Source organism: Thunnus maccoyii, chromosome 2 (genome assembly GCF_910596095.1).
Source record: "Thunnus maccoyii chromosome 2, fThuMac1.1, whole genome shotgun sequence".
NCBI classification, from domain to species: domain Eukaryota; kingdom Metazoa; phylum Chordata; class Actinopteri; order Scombriformes; family Scombridae; genus Thunnus; species Thunnus maccoyii.
Window position 1 is genome coordinate 23,722,007 of NC_056534.1, and position 15,803 is coordinate 23,737,809.

At 36.3% G+C, this 15,803-nt stretch overlaps 1 protein-coding gene across 2 annotated transcripts; it reads right to left on the reverse strand.

Annotated features, from left to right (window-relative positions):
- On the reverse strand, positions 1 to 15,803 carry LOC121904831 (CD48 antigen-like). 2 transcript variants are annotated; one of them, XM_042422621.1, is made up of 6 exons: positions 15,359 to 15,610; positions 10,945 to 11,244; positions 7,716 to 8,012; positions 7,476 to 7,586; positions 2,846 to 2,913; positions 1 to 1,576 (listed from the first exon to the last, which is right to left on the reverse strand). In XM_042422621.1, exons 1-6 carry the CDS (start codon positions 15,393 to 15,395, stop codon positions 1,421 to 1,423), a joined length of 969 nt encoding a protein of 322 aa, XP_042278555.1. In that variant the 5' UTR covers positions 15,396 to 15,610; the 3' UTR covers positions 1 to 1,420. The 2 variants fall into 2 exon arrangements, with proteins under 2 accessions (XP_042278555.1, XP_042278556.1); XM_042422622.1 differs by having other exon boundaries at positions 1,491 to 1,576; positions 7,472 to 7,586; positions 15,359 to 15,803.

Below are 15,803 nucleotides of genomic sequence, written 5' to 3' on the forward strand. Positions count from 1 at the left end.
TAAAACCTTTTTATTAACTTTTAATTGTTGGATATTTGTTTTTGATGAATCTATTTAGTCATGCTAAAAACAAATATTTTCCTCATTTTACTATTGGACCTCAAAGTAGCACTGTGTTGTTTGATTTCTTAGATATTAAAAAATAACATGCTTTTATTATACAGAATTTTCTTGCAAGTCATATTTGTGGTCAGCAGCTAATGAGACAAGTTTGATGTTAGCAGCATTAAACAGAAAACAGTGAATGATAGCAACACCCTGGTTGTGGTGTCATTAGGGGGCAGAAGTCACTAACTGACTGGTAGCCAGGTAGCCTGGGTAAAAATATATTGGCTACCTTCCTCTTTCTATTAATTGAAGCCTCTTTTACAGCATAGTATCTGTTGCACCTGCCAGGCAACCAAACAGTAACTGCCATATGCAAAGCAGGTGGTAGACAGGGACAGAGAGTACAGAGTCCATTATGTCGAAGGAAAAGTAAAGTGAAATGAATGAATGTATGTTTTCCCACAATGAGTTCCTGCTTTAAGTCACCAGTAGCATGAATGGAAATTGATCATTTTTATTTGATTTCTTCTTCTTGAGACACTGTAAAAAAGAGGAACACATGCAGAATATAAAATTTTCATAAAAAATTTAAATAGAGCATAGAATGGAAATCTTTGCTCTTGCATCAAGCCTGATTTTAGATTGTTTTAGATGTAGACAGTTTTATAATTTGTAGCCATATACTTTAACTGAGTTTTATTAATTTTAATAAACTGCATTATTGAGGCAGGAGATTTTTTAATAAGGAAAGGTCATTACAGACATATTGTCACTGACTCAGACGTGATGTTTTTCCAGCTAATTGATGTACGTTTTCTACAACCCACCTTACTGTCAGATCAAAGCAGCATGGTAACATCTAGAATGTGGTGCTTGATAGTCTTTGAGAGGTATGCTTGATCCAGAATGTAGTGGAAAGTACAAACTACCTCCAACACAAACACTTCTCCACTGCTTTCATACACAGCGTCTTTATTAGCTTGAAATGTTTGCATATGCTCACAAAGGATGAAATATATGACCTTGGAAATGTTATATCAAGCTTAACTGTACAAAGTGTAAATATGAGGCAAAAATGCAGTAGCAAAGCAATACATCAAAAGCTAGACAAAAGAAAACTAAAAGGAATACTACCAAAAGAATAAAATAAATACAAAAAAATGAAATGGACACAAGAGCTTTACATTTTACACTGCCGATGGAATCACTCCTCTCCTCATTTGGTGCATTTGAAATGTGATAATGAAACACTTTGTAGTTTTGCCAGACAGCTCTGTGCACTTTAGTCTGAAAGATCTGAAAATATACTTCCTTGCTGACCACTGCAAATTCAAGTTCAAGCTGCTGATTCAAGCATGTCCACACAAATGTTTCAGTGATTTGCTGCAAAGTTGCTGTATGTGGAAAGCTCGTCTGAAACATTCTCTGCTGTGTCTGTATGAAGCATGCGATGAGCCTCCAATTTATCGTAGACTGTTGTTAGATTTGAGCGGTCAACAGTTCCTGGTGAATCTGATAAATTTCCTGCCTGGAAGAACAAAAACAGAGGAAGTGAGCCATGGCTTGAAGGATGGGAGTGAGAGGGAGTTTTTGCTTTTACGGGAAACTTGAGTGAAATATCTGGTTGGTGTCTGGGAGAGGAACTCCTGAGTGTGTTAGCAAGATAAAATAGAGACTTTAAAGTTAGGAAAGCTCCAGTCAAGATGGAGATCCAAGTCTCTTTCTGCTGTAACAGTACAACAGTGCTGTGAATTTAATTTAACAGTTTATTTTGCCACTGATAAATGTAATTGATCTGGTATTGTTCTGTGTTTCTTGATGGTCAATCTATCTAAGCATTGTAGCACTGTGGGAGGTACGAGTAAATATTTTGCTTTCCCCTGTGAAGCTGTAAAACTGAGCTGACTCTTAAGTGCTTTGACGTAGAGGAATAAAGACAAAACAATTTACACTGCCCGTCTAACCTACATTAATCTTCCTCTTTAGACTGTTCATGTTATCGGAGTCACAGAATGGAATGTCTGTTGTAACCTGGTTGGCTGATATATGGATAATATTTTCATGCAGCCAATTTCCAGTGAATTAGATTAAAGGGGACATATTATGCACATTTCCAGGTCTATATTTTTATTCTGGGGCTTTACTGGAATATCTTTGCATGATTTACAGTTTAAAAAAAGCCCACTCTGTTCTGATTGACCAGTTCTTTGTTCTTTCCAATTTGCCAGTCGGCAGACAGTCGGCTTGGGAAGCTACATCAAAAAACCAGGAAACAAACTATTGTAGTAGGATTTCACAACTTTTTCTTGGTTTTTATTCAAAATATCAATATCCATACATGTTCAAGCCGAAATTCCGATCTAAAATATGAGGTTGGACAATGTGTACAACATGTAGCAACAACCTTAGCAACCAAGAATACAGTCATTTAGGTGAATGTGCGATGAGCTTACATCAGCCCGTTGGCAATGTAGAAAAAAAACATTGAAAAGGAAGTGTTCTTGACTTGCAGGGAGCATTTCTACATATGATAACCTCAAGTTCTGATGTTTAACATAGAAATCCGACATCATAATGGTATGTAAATAACGGAAAATCACAAAAAGCATAATATGTCCCCTTTATGATAGACATGTAAGCTATGATATGACACCACCTGCAAAGCCTCAATAATTCCAGCAGACATGATGTATTTACTTTGTGGGTAACTACGCAAACATTGTTAATATTAGCATTGCTTAGGTTCAGGGATCATTATTATCATACCTAAGGTGTATTTGTGTGTGCAAATACAAACCTGACAGGGTCTGTTGCCAGATATTTGGACATCAGTATAGTTGACACCTGTGTCTGTGTTCACCGAATCTGCAGATACAAAGAGGAAGTTTTTTATAAAATAAAATAAATAAAAAGTAAAACTTAATTTTATATACAGCACAAAACCAGGGTTACAAAGTGCCTCCAGAGGGAGACTGTTCCATAACAGGACAACAAAAGCTCAATAACCGAGTTGTAAGGCATCAGCAACTTACTGATATATGGTGCAGTCAAATTGTTTAACACCAAGTATTAAAATGATTTTGAATTCAATCCTAAATTTGACAGGAAGCCAGTCTAAAGAACTGAATAACTAAGCCAATGTTTCTAAGATATTGACCCTTTCTAAGATATTGACCCTTGAGGAACTCCAAAGATCAGAGGAGGAGACACTTTGTCAGCAATGGATAGAAGAAACTGGTGATGTGATAAATATGATTATCACATCACCAAATATGAAGACAACCATTCAAGAACTAAACCAAATATCCCAACTCTAATAACATATTATGATTTATGGAACTGAAAGCAGCCTTTAAATCCAGAAGAACTGAGATGCAGCTTCAGGTGCAGAAACCAGACTCAAATTTGTCAAATAAATTGTTTTCCTCTACAGTTTCTAATAGTTCCTTGCAAGCATTTTTTTCTATAAAGCATGTTCATTGACTTTTAAAGTTATCCTTTAACTCACAGAAGACAAGGAAGAAAGGTATTAGAGATGGGCATTTACAGTATAAGTTCCAGTTTCAACATCCTTTTCTCTCCTTTAATAGAAGGTCAAAACTATTGGTTTAAGATGACATTTTCCAGAGTTCATGCTTCATGCAGTTTATGTCTCTATGGTAACTATTGTGTCATATGTTCCTTTGAGTGTCAGGAAAGCGACACTAGTGGTCACATAAACACCGTGGTTGCTTAGTTATAACATCCTGTGAGGTAAAGATACACAAACCTTATATGACCTGATATGGTTTGATACAAGTGTGTGTGTACTTGAATTCAAATGAAAATGCGTGAGCAATCTTCTCTTAGAGCACACACAAGCAAAACCCAAGGCCCTCTAGTCACAACACCCGCATTCATCTCGGTAACAAAGAGCTTTACAGATGAAACATTGGAATTTGGGAAATTCCACCATGATAAATGATTTACAGTATGTTGTATGTTGTCATGCTAACAAAAGAAGAAGCTCTGTGTTCCACCACAGCCTTGTGTTAAATGGATGAGGGAAAACCACCTACAACTCAGTATTTTTAAGACTGAACTCATGGTGATCACAGTCCTACTGTTAAGCAGATGCACCTCACTCTCACAAAGTCTGCTAAAAATGTGTAAGTCGTTAGTTGACAGTTGACTAACTTTCACCAAGCTTGTTGCATCTGTCACTTGATCAAGCCACTTTTTTTTATAACACACACATTTTACTACTGTAACGCCCTTCTGGCAGCACAGCCAGCATGCACTGTAAAACCTCTGCAAATGGTGCAAAATGCAGCAGCACAGCTGGTCCTCAAACAGCTGAAAACAGCTCATGTCACTCCACTCTTCATTACTCCACTGGCTCCCTGTTGCTGCTTGCATGAAGTTCAAGTCACAAATACTCTCCTACAGAGTGGCCACTAGCACAGCACCCACCTACCTGAACTCCCTCACTTAGGTTTACGCACCATATCATACACTACGATCTGTAAATGAACAAAGCTTCGTCCTATTGTCACAGTGAGGCAGGAAATCTCAATCCAAACTCTTCTCCTGTATGATCCCTCAGTGGTGGAACGAGTTGCCATACTTGATTCAGTCAGCAGATCCCTCTCTGTCTTGACCTACAGTAGGTCCTCCAAGAGTGCTTGTTGACCTACAACACTCATTCTCTTTGTCAAGATCTTTCTCAGTCTTTCTCCCATAAAAGAGTCTGTTAGGCATTTATATGTTACTTCATGCACCTGTAGCCTTGTGGCACTTCTGTCAGGTGGAACATGGAATTGAACGTTGAGACATTTATTCTCAAAGGCTTCTCCTTGACCTACTTTAATTGTTGGCTGCCTCATTTGTACATCACTTTGGACAAAAGCCAAATGAATGAATGTAAATGTAAAGTGAATTTCCTCTTGTATCCCTCGTTCTGTAGTAGGACTGTCAGATACATTTGCCCCCTCATTCATTTCAATGAGACCACTGCTGTGATTTTAAGTAAAATCTGTATAGATGGATGTTAAGTCCTGACTATTATGTCTAACATATAATAGAAAAAGATAGTAGGTTTAATTGCACATGAATGGCAATCTCACAGGGATCTTGATGTGAATAGATGGGAATGAGTTTGTGGTGGACAGAATATTACATTTCTATGTAAAATAATGTCATAAAAATGGAACATCAATGAAACAACAATGATTGCTTGCTAATTCAAAGTTTGTGAATTAAAATAAAAACATGATTAAAAATATATTCACTACATCTGCTGTATCTTCCTGTGTGATAAATATTTGTCTCACTATGTGTATTATTCTGGGAAGGTGGGAAGCTTTCCAACTTATCTGTGGCCTTCAGGCCACTTCCCTCAATTGTTGCCTTCCTGTTTACTTAATAAAAACATTGGTTATTTGTCCAAATGTCAAATATGACCTCTGTTGACATTTACATGACAAGGACCTTTAGCAGCTGTCTTAAAATATGTCTTGACTCATGTCAAGAGAAAAGAAGAATAAGCATGACATTACAGCAAGATAGAAAAAACAAATGTCAGGCTGTGACATAGGTAACTGCTGTTTGCATCTTGTTTCCTATCAAGACCACAGTCATTTCTGAAGTTGAACCAAGTAGTTCTTTAAACCATGATGACAAATCTTCACTTATGACTTGTAACCCCTTAAAACAAAACAATGCTACTTACAGGTTGCATGAGTCTATGGGTTATAACCAGGGCCTACATTTATCAAACTGCTAAAAGTCACATTTTGGAGTTGAGTGAAAAAAAAAGTTGAAATTTTTACTCCTACTTGCAAACTAAAGAATAAAATATATTAAATATAGTATTTATATTATTTAATATAATATTTTGTTTCTAAGTAAGTTAAGACTTGTAGAGGTAAGCACACCCCTTCTGAGACATGTTCTGGAGTGATTAAAAATTAAGCTAACATTGATCTTGTTTCTGATCCCTTTTCATGCAACATAACTGCACTTGTCAATATGATACTAAATTCCCCTTATGAAATGTTATTTCCTATGTACTGAGTCTACCAGCAGCAGACTTTCCTCCCTGCTCCAGTTTGGTTTTCTTTCTTGATTAATTCCTAATAGATATTATATATTCCTATATTAAATATTAAATATATTAGATTTTTGTTAATTTCACATAATTTCTTATGGAGATATTAAGGATTTCACACAAATAAAATTAACTTTGTTAAAAATTTTAATAACATATGCTTCGCACAAAAACATATTTTTTTTAAAGTATGAACAATGGGTCAGGCATAGGGTAAATCCTGTTGTCTGATTGGCTATTGCCATCTGCTCACATGTGATTAATCATGTGATCACTTGAGAGATGAGATGAGGTTGTTCTTACACTTTGCTATAAGCAGGAGTAAGTTGCTTGGTTAATGTGTGTTATTTTTTCACTTTTTTACTCCTAAGCAAGTACAACTAAAATTAAAGTGCTTTTTTTGTTTATAACAGCAAACATAACAATCCCCCACCCAACCAGCTGCAACAAGAGCATTTCTGATATTTCCCCAAAGACATTTTTTCTTCATTATAATAATACAAAACTATAAACAATACATTTAAAAAATGTGTTGACATTATTTTTTACTTCAAAGAGGGATGATTAAATGTGAACAGGCCTTGATCAACTAAAGAATGTTTTTCATCCTTTTGCTTGAATAAGAGGTCCAGGGGTAAAATTATCCACTACCTCACAAGAGAAAAGCAATGTTTAAAAAACTAAAAATAATTTTAGCCTCTATGTGGTGGAGCTTGTTGTGTTGTGTTGTTGTGCAGCTTTGTACGTGGAAAGAACCTGAGACAACCAAACTCTGGTAACGCGAGTTCTTCAATAGCCTTTTGTCAAACCATCATGCAAACTCAGTCTCTCGAGCTCCATTTGCATTAACAACCACAGTAAAATGTGGAAAGTACCATCTGTTAACAGGCTGTGGGGCTGAATGGAGCCACTTGTATGACAAACAGATACTGGATATTATGGTGATACACATATGTCTGCAAGTGATGCAAAATCCCCTCACATTCCCACAACCAGAGGAAAAAACAACTTAAACTATTTCTGCTCTGAATAGAACAGTTACAAATGTATGTGTCATGTCTGAAATGATCCCTTCAAAGTAGATTACACATACGAGAACCAAGGTGACGGAAATACAGACAAATTATTTCTTCTTTCAGTAGACCAGCCCAACATGTTTAAATGCTACTGAGCTGCACACTTTGAAGGCATATTTGGCCGGTATGATCCAGTCCAATAAAACTGAGAGAGGTAGTATCATATAGTATAAAAAACTGAAAGACAGACACATAACATTTAACAGGGATGAAGATATGTCATAAAACAATGGGCGAAAAACAAATAAATAACAAATACCTGCCTTGTGTTTGTCTGGTTGTCGTCTTGGTTTTGTTAAGACACTTCTTCTTGGTAATAATGGCAATAAGTACAACAAATACAGCAAGCACGATGGAGATTATAATTCCAAAATCTGTCAAAAAAACAAAAAACAAAAAACACCCAATATCAATGACAAAATCCTTAAATATTATTTTTTTTAAATGTAAGAGTTTGGGGAAATCTATACGAATTTGAGTATTTGTGTTGAAATTACTCTTACAATATCTTGTGTTTGTGTCATTACTGTTGTCTGCATCATCGTGTCCACAGAATGTCTTCATATCAGCTACAACAGTCTTCTTTTCAGCAGGGTTGGCAGCCTCACATCTATAAGAGGAGCTGAAATCCTGCTTGTGTACAGTGAGAGGCAGAGAGAGAGCAGAGCTGCTCTGGTTCAGTATCTCCTCGTCTTTGTACCACAACAGTGTCGTCTCTTCACCTTTCTCCACAGAACACAGCAAGATGCAGCTCTCAGCACTCAAATTCGATGTGTTCACTGCAGGAAGTGATACAGACTCTGGAGAAGAAATTAAGAATTAGACAATATGAGTAACTTTAGAACCCTAATCTACTTCTAATCTAATTACCGTTCATTCCACAGACATTCTACTAACAGTGATAAGTAAAGTTTAATGTCTAAATAAGCCACTTGCTCTTTTTTTGAGCAAACCTGGGAAAATGCCCAAAATATAAAAGTTGATATGCATAACATGCAGCCACAGAGAACCACTGCCATAGACCAGCAATTTCATCCAATAGTTTGAAGTAAACACATTCCAACAACTGAGAATAAGTCAACTATCATCAGTAAATATCACTGGACTGCCCACATGCCAGTTTGGCAGAAATATTCAGTAACATCCTGTTTTACCCACCACAATTACTGCTGTTATTTCATAATTGTGGCAACTGGAAGCTAGAAAGTATGAAGTTATGCCTCAGTGCAACAGTGGTGTCAAGAAGGGCATCTCTGAGTCTGGCAGTGGAAGGGTTAAACTATGCCTCTTAAACTACTATGAGCAAAAGTTTGACTGTAAAGTCAGCACTAACTTTTAGTTAGTTCCACACTAAACTCACCTCTTTGTTCAGCTGCATCATCTCTACTTAGTTTTAACTGAACTATGATGTCATTCACTATGTGTCCAAAATCACTCCCTATTTCACTCACTACTCCTTACATGATAGTAACTCCATTCACTCAATAGTGAGCAGTAAATTGAGAAATTGGACACTTACTAATAATCATAATTTCTGATCACCACTAACAGGTGTTTTCAAACCTATAAAATGTGGCACATTGCATTGTGGGATTGTTAGCAGAAAGTAGTGTGTACATACCATGGTCACTATTTTTCATTCCATTGTGTGAATTTTTGAGGGCACAATATTGTTTATACATTTACACATCCAGAATTCAGACACTTCAATAAAATGGCAGACAGTAAATAAAGTGCACTAGACAGTTAATAGAGAGTGATTTCAGACACAACCTGAGCCGACTGTAATCAAAACACTGTACAGAACGTTTCATCTAGTTCAGCATTTGGGTAAAATGGAAGAGAAAGAGACTGACCAGTGATGGAAATGAAGATACCTACAATATACTATTTAATGAGAAAGTAATGTATGCTATCACATATGAACTAGCTAACATATGAAACAATGCCTGTTTGTGTGTTATCTCATTAATAATTCAACATTATTCAGCTCCTGTTGTACTTTTGTTGTTTTTTGTGAGGGTGAGGATGGCTGTATCACACAATATGGTCATAAACAACATCAACAAAGGTCTCTGGAAAACAGTTACAAGTTTCTGTTACAATCAACCAAGTGTTGCCAACAGCAATTCCAACTGCTCACAGCATAATATCACAACATTACCAGGTAACAGGCAACAGTCAACGTGTCCACAAAATCCTCTGGCTCTACTATCATTAGTGGCTACCATCTGCCACTGCCATGACAACAGTTGATGATTGATGACTTACACCTGCCTGTGTACATTATGAGTTCTATCATATTTCTAGTTATAGTTCCAGTTTCACCTCTTATACACCAGCTCTGTGCAGGTTCAAACACAGTTTTAATGTAGTGTGGGAGTTATGCTAAAACTAATACAGCCCTAGTTTGTGCCTCATGTATTAGCATACATTCGGTTCACACATGTAACTATCAGCCTCTTTAAAAGATAATTACCGGGTGCTGTTTTAAAAACCCAGAAGGTCATTTAAAAACATCAACTGTTGTTCTGAAGGTATTTTCAGAATCCTCAGACTCTTCTAACCAACTGGATGAAACTATATGTTCTGTCTGCTGAATGAGAATAAAAAATCGTTGCACTTTTTTCAGAATCAAAACAAAAATGGCAGCCCGCCCAGCTACCTGCATCAGAACCAAAGTCGCACTTTGGGAAACAGATTAAAAATATTTATTATTGTGTAGTGGACAGAATAGTTTTTTTATCCAGATAATTACAAGAGTCTTTGAGGATTCTGAAAAGACCATCAGAACAACGGTATGTGTTTTTAAATTATCTTAATTGACTGATTATGTTTAAAAAAATGCTTGTGTTGTTTAATGTATCCCTATACTAGAACCAAACACAATGAATTATCATCAACAACAAAACCAGACTTCTACTATCAAAATACATGAAGCTGTCATGAAGATGTTTCACATTGTGCTCACGAACAGCATCTGACATGTTGAGAATCAGGTATAACTGGTTGGCAGGTTTTCCACTAATATTGTATCTCAAGTTTGCTGCCAAAATCATTTTGTCTTTTACAGTGTTTCATTATAATCAATTAATAAACTGATCATTTTAAAAAGTTACTGTAGATACATTTAGTAAAACTGCATTTTAATGATGTATGAATAAACTCAGAGTAAAACAACAAATAAAAGCTCATCATATTTTCTAAATAATAATTGTATTTCCTCATTCTGTCATTTTAAACAAAGCTATGAAATTTTACTCTTTGATATTCAATAATTGATTTAAAGACAGTCCTCTTTAATTAAAAGTTGAATAAGCACTGTGACGCCTAAAACTTAAATGAAATCGAAGCCACAGATCAGCATCAGGAGTTCGTGTTTCCTCTCTGTGGGTTTAAAATGATCACAAAATGGAAACAGTGTTAAAGCAGGAAACAGATGAATTGTGAGGTGGAATATAAAAGACAAACACATAAATGAATGGAGGCCAAAAAATAAAAATATAAAGACTTTTTAAGATAAGTTTTGCTTATTCCATTTCAAAATGCTATTATTTATTCTTCATTTCAAGACAGAACAAGGAAATTAAATTATGAATTAGCCAAGGTAATGATCCTGACACTGTAAAATAACAACTATTGAGGTGGCACTCCATGCTCCCTAATCCCATGTCAAGCAACCTGCTCAGATGACCCACAGGTCAGTACACTGGCAGAGGAAATGCAACTTACCATACACTGTGAGTTTGTAGGATTTAGTGAAAATACGTCCTTTTTTAGAGTCAATAGCAAAAATCCCTGAGTCATTCCTCTGCAGTCCTGTGATTGTAAAATTTCCATTGTTTTTATCCCAGTGAAGTCTGCCTATGTAAATGTCCACTTCTATCTCAACTTCCCCCTTGTTCACTGCAGCAATATTTGTTCTTTCAAATGAAAGATATCCTTTCTCCTTCACAGGGTCAGGTAGAGTGATGGATCCTCCCTCAGTGCTGGTCAGGTTCTTCACTTCCTCATTAGCAGATGAGATTATGACTGTAAAGAAAAAAGACACACAACAGTAAGCGCACTGGAGGCAACATTTGTAACTTAGAAGGAATATACAGATGTTACTGAGATGTACAATGTGGAGCTGATCCACTTTTTTATACATGTTCTGTCCTTCTGATACTGGTTGTTACAAACTAAACGATAAATGCATCTTAAATATGTTTAACAGCAGCGAATGAGATAAAACTGTCTTGACGAGATAAAATTAAAGCAAACGTTTCCATTCTTGTTTTTACTCCTCGCTGCAGGTGAAGCAGCTGCAGGGACCCTCTCTCCCACTGTATATCTATGGAATTGAGCACCAGATAAGTGCACCAGATTTTACTTCTTATTTTGTATTTCTTGTATTATATTTGTTATCACTGACAAACTATTAGACACTTTCACTGTGTTGGCTTTGTGTTTGGCATTTCACCACACTGACAATGTTGAGGAAGTATCACAGTATCTGTTCCGTCAGATGTAAATGTGTCTGTAAAGCTTCCTGTGTAGACACAGTTTGGACTGGTCAGACATTCTTTCAGTCCATGTTGTTGATGTAGTTGAGACCACAGTTCCTATTTGGCCTCCTTGCAATTCTATGGTATTGTACATGTTGCCTTTAGGTAATTAGCCTTGAAAACAATGTATATTGAAGAAGAATACCCTTTTGGGAGCAGACTTGATAATTAAAGGAGAATACACATTTGGTTTGGAGACTTGATAATCAAGTGACATCTGAGACAACTCTTTGATCAAACATATGCCAATTGTGTCCTTCCCACCTCCTGACCCCTGCTGATTTGACCCCTCCTGTCTTGCCCCTGGATTTGCCTTGATCTTGTATGTAAATGCCCTCCCCTCCTATCTTTTGTTCACCATCTGTTGGTCACTGCTTTGATCCTTACTGTATAAAGTCTTTCCATTTCTTCTGCTCTGGGTCAGTCTACTGTATCAGACCAGCTCTGTGTCAGTAAGCTCACCGCATTTCCGGAATCCTATTAAACCACTTCCACTACAGCAAACTTTGAACAAGGACTTGAGTGAATTTTCTTCAACAATATAAAAATCAACGTCATTTTCATACAGATAGTAATTATGCTGAGTGTAGGCTGAAGGCTGATGTATCTTAAAGCATTTCTATTATCACACCACTGTTTCTGAATTGTATACTGATTGTTCTTGAACTTCATAGTAGCTTTCCTGTGTTCATATTACAGACTGACATCCTACCTGTCGGCCTGGCATGGATTATTTGTATTAAGTACCTTTTCCCATACTTAAAAGGGACATATTATGCACATTTACAAGTCTATATTTTAATCTGGAATATCTACTGGAATATTTTTGCATGATTTACAGTTCAAAAATGAAAATAAATACTGACTCTTTATGCAGCCCCTCAGTTTTGCCTCTGTCTGAAACAGGCTGTTTCAGCTCCTGTCTCTTTAAGGCCTCCCTCCTGATGAGCCTACTCTGTTCTGATTGGCCAGTTTTTGGAAGCTGCACCATGGGAGACTTCCGCCTGTGAAGGCCACGTCAACAAACCATGACACAAACTATAGTATCAGGATTTTACTACTTTTTCTCGTTCTTTAATCAAAATGTAAACTTCTCAGATACATCTGTACATGTTTAAGTTGAAATCAGATCAGAAATATGAGAGTGAACAACATAAAGAACACATGGAAATCCTCAGCAACAACCTTAGAAACCAAGGCTATGGGACGGAGGGCTGTTTATGATCATAAGCAAAGCAATCGTTGAGGGCAGGTTGATTTCTACATAAGTTAACCTCAAGTTTTGGAACTTAGACCTTGTTTAACAGATATCTGACATCGTAACAGTATATAAATAACAGAAAATCACAGAAAGCATTATATGTCCCCTTTAACATTTTAATTACAATTCAACTTTTATGCTGGTAGTTGCATGTTGCAAATTACACCTGCGTTGGTTCTTTATTGTTTCCAAAAGTAAAAAAATTTAAATATAAAAGGGGTAACATGGAGGATTAAGTTCAGACCAGACACACCAGATAGAGAAAAATGATACACAGTAATTAAATAAGGCTCAATGGACTGGTATGTTTCTGATAACCTTAATTTTCACTGCTGTGAAGAGGAGGTTAAATAAGGTCACAGTTTTTGGATTTTTCAGTGGTTTGTAAATATACTCAGACAGACTGCAATCTTTTGTACGGTCAGTGCAGATTTAATGGATTGGGTGGAAACACCTTCCTCTAAATGTGTTACTGTAAGCAGCTGTATTTACAGTAACAACACTATAAACTGTTGGATGGAAAAACACTGCAGTTTCATCAGCTTGCTGCTATTAAGTGATAACTGAAGCAAAAATACAACGAAATATATTTTTCATTTCTACTGAACATATTTTGATTTCTAAACCTTTCTCTCACAATGTTCCAATGCTGTATTGCACCTCTAGATTTGTTTCATTTTCAAACTTGTAGTCTTCAGCCCCAACCAATAATGACTCAAGTGACATCACTTGAGGCATCACTTGTCAGATTTCTCCCTCTGGAGCCACAAAAGGCTTTCCACAACTTTTACATATGCTGTAGTATTTCCCAACACCTTTATTCAGATCTTGATGTGTTAAATTACACTGTAAAAAAGAACAACCAAGACACCTCACTAATGAACAATTACAGGCACATATCAAACTTCCAATTTTTAAGTAAAATCACTGAAAAGGCTTTTTCTCAACTGCTAAAAACCTTCTTGTCCCTAAATAACTGTTTTGGTGTTTTCCAGTCATGATTTCAGAGCAGTGTCATCACAGCACTGTTATGTTAAGGTCTTGAATATCTACTTAAAACAGCAACAGTGGAAAAATTTCAGCCTTGGTATTATTAGATTTCAGTGCTGCATTCGAGCCAGTCGACCATAACATATTACTAGACAATCTGGTAAAATGTATTAGTAAGAATTCTAGTTGAAGGATCAGAACTAGTTTGTGTCAATCCGTAAACATGTAAGCGTACAGAAATGCTCCGTTCTCAGGCCTCTTCTATTCAACATCTACATGCTCCCACTTGCTAAGATTATGGAAAACAACAAAATCACACAAATTTACATAACAATATCACCAGGTGACTTTGGTTGCATACGTGTAAGTGCATTGAACAAATCAAAGATTGGATGTGAAAAAAATTTCTCCAGTTAAACAAAGATAAAACAGAAATAACAAAACAAAGAAACATAAAAAAAATGTTTTTGGAGCCATGATTGAAATGATTAGAACACAGTACTCAACTTCAATCACTAACATTAAAGACAACAAACCAAGCCAGGAATATTGGTGTAGTCATGGACTCAGACATAGATTTTAATAGCCACATTAAGAATATATTAAACTACTGTAATGATGTAATAATGTCTTCACAGGTCTCTAAAAAGTCGACCAGACAACTGTAGCTGATTCAGAGTCCTCACTGGATCACAGACCTCAGATCGTCTTGTGTGTCACACAATTGATTTTAAAATAGTACTGTTGGTTTATAAAGCATGAATGGTTTCATTTCTGATCTGCTGCTAATACATTATGACCCATCCAAACCTCTGAGATCATATTACAGATATATTTAGTCAAAATTAAATATGGAGAAGCAGCATTTTATTCTTATGCGCCATCTGGAACTCCCAGAAAACTACCAGAAAACTGCAGGTCTGTTTCAAATCTTGGTTCTTTGAAATTGAGGCAAAAACCTTTAGAGAAATTAGGTTCGGGGTTATTTATGCATATGTCTGACTGCACTGTACATTTTAATTCTTCCGTTTCATCATATTTTTATCTTGTGTGTCTTCTGTCACATTGAAAAAATGCTATTGAACTTGAACTGCTGCGGACAAATGAGGAGACCAAAGTGTCTTTAAAAATCTATTTAAAATGTATTTAATGTTCGCACCAGTGCTATTAACTTGTTGTTGTTTTAAGCCTCTACTACTTTACCCAATATTTGCACAGTACCTATACATATCACACTCTTACAACTCATTACAGTAGTATTTATTATGTATTTAAGGATTCCTCTAATACACCTACAGCGGTTGGGTAAAGAATAATGAACAAATACGTTACGAAGTTAATAACTTACCCGTAAGAAAGAGAATAATTCTCATCTGTGCCTCCATCACAGAGTTCAGATAGAGACAGACATTCTTTGTTAATTCCTTAGATATCAAAAGGTTTGTGAAATCTTGTCCAGTTAGAACGGATTCTGTGCTCACAGACGTGTCTCGACCTGCGTTGTGCACAACTTCCCATTCCTAACTCGTCAAATACTTTAGCTTAACAATACTGAGCACGTCCGCAGAGCAGCGAGTGCTCTGTGTGTCTGATGCTGTGTGTTCCGGTGCAGAGACATTGATGTGAATTGTAGTGTCTGTTACAGACGTCCAGAAACTGTTGTGCATGTGTTTTGTCATTGCCCAGATGTGATGTATGTCTGCGTGTCTTCTTGTTTAATTTGTTTTTTCAGTCCCCAAAAAATCTTCTTAAAGGTGCACTGTGTAGAATTTAGTGGCATCTAGTCGAACGGA

What these genes read in the sequence shown, in the direction of transcription:
- LOC121904831 (XM_042422621.1), bottom strand. Translation starts at nt 15,395, where the DNA reads ATGGAGGCACAGATGAGAATTATTCTCTTTCTTACGG. An exon ending in AATTATTCTCTTTCTTACGG is followed by an intron (nt 11,245 to 15,358) that starts GTAAGTTATTAA and finishes TTTTCTTTACAG; the next exon opens with TCATAATCTCATCTGCTAAT. An exon ending in CTGGCAACAGACCCTGTCAG is followed by an intron (nt 1,577 to 2,845) that starts GTTTGTATTTGC and finishes TTGTTCTTCCAG; the next exon opens with GCAGGAAATTTATCAGATTC.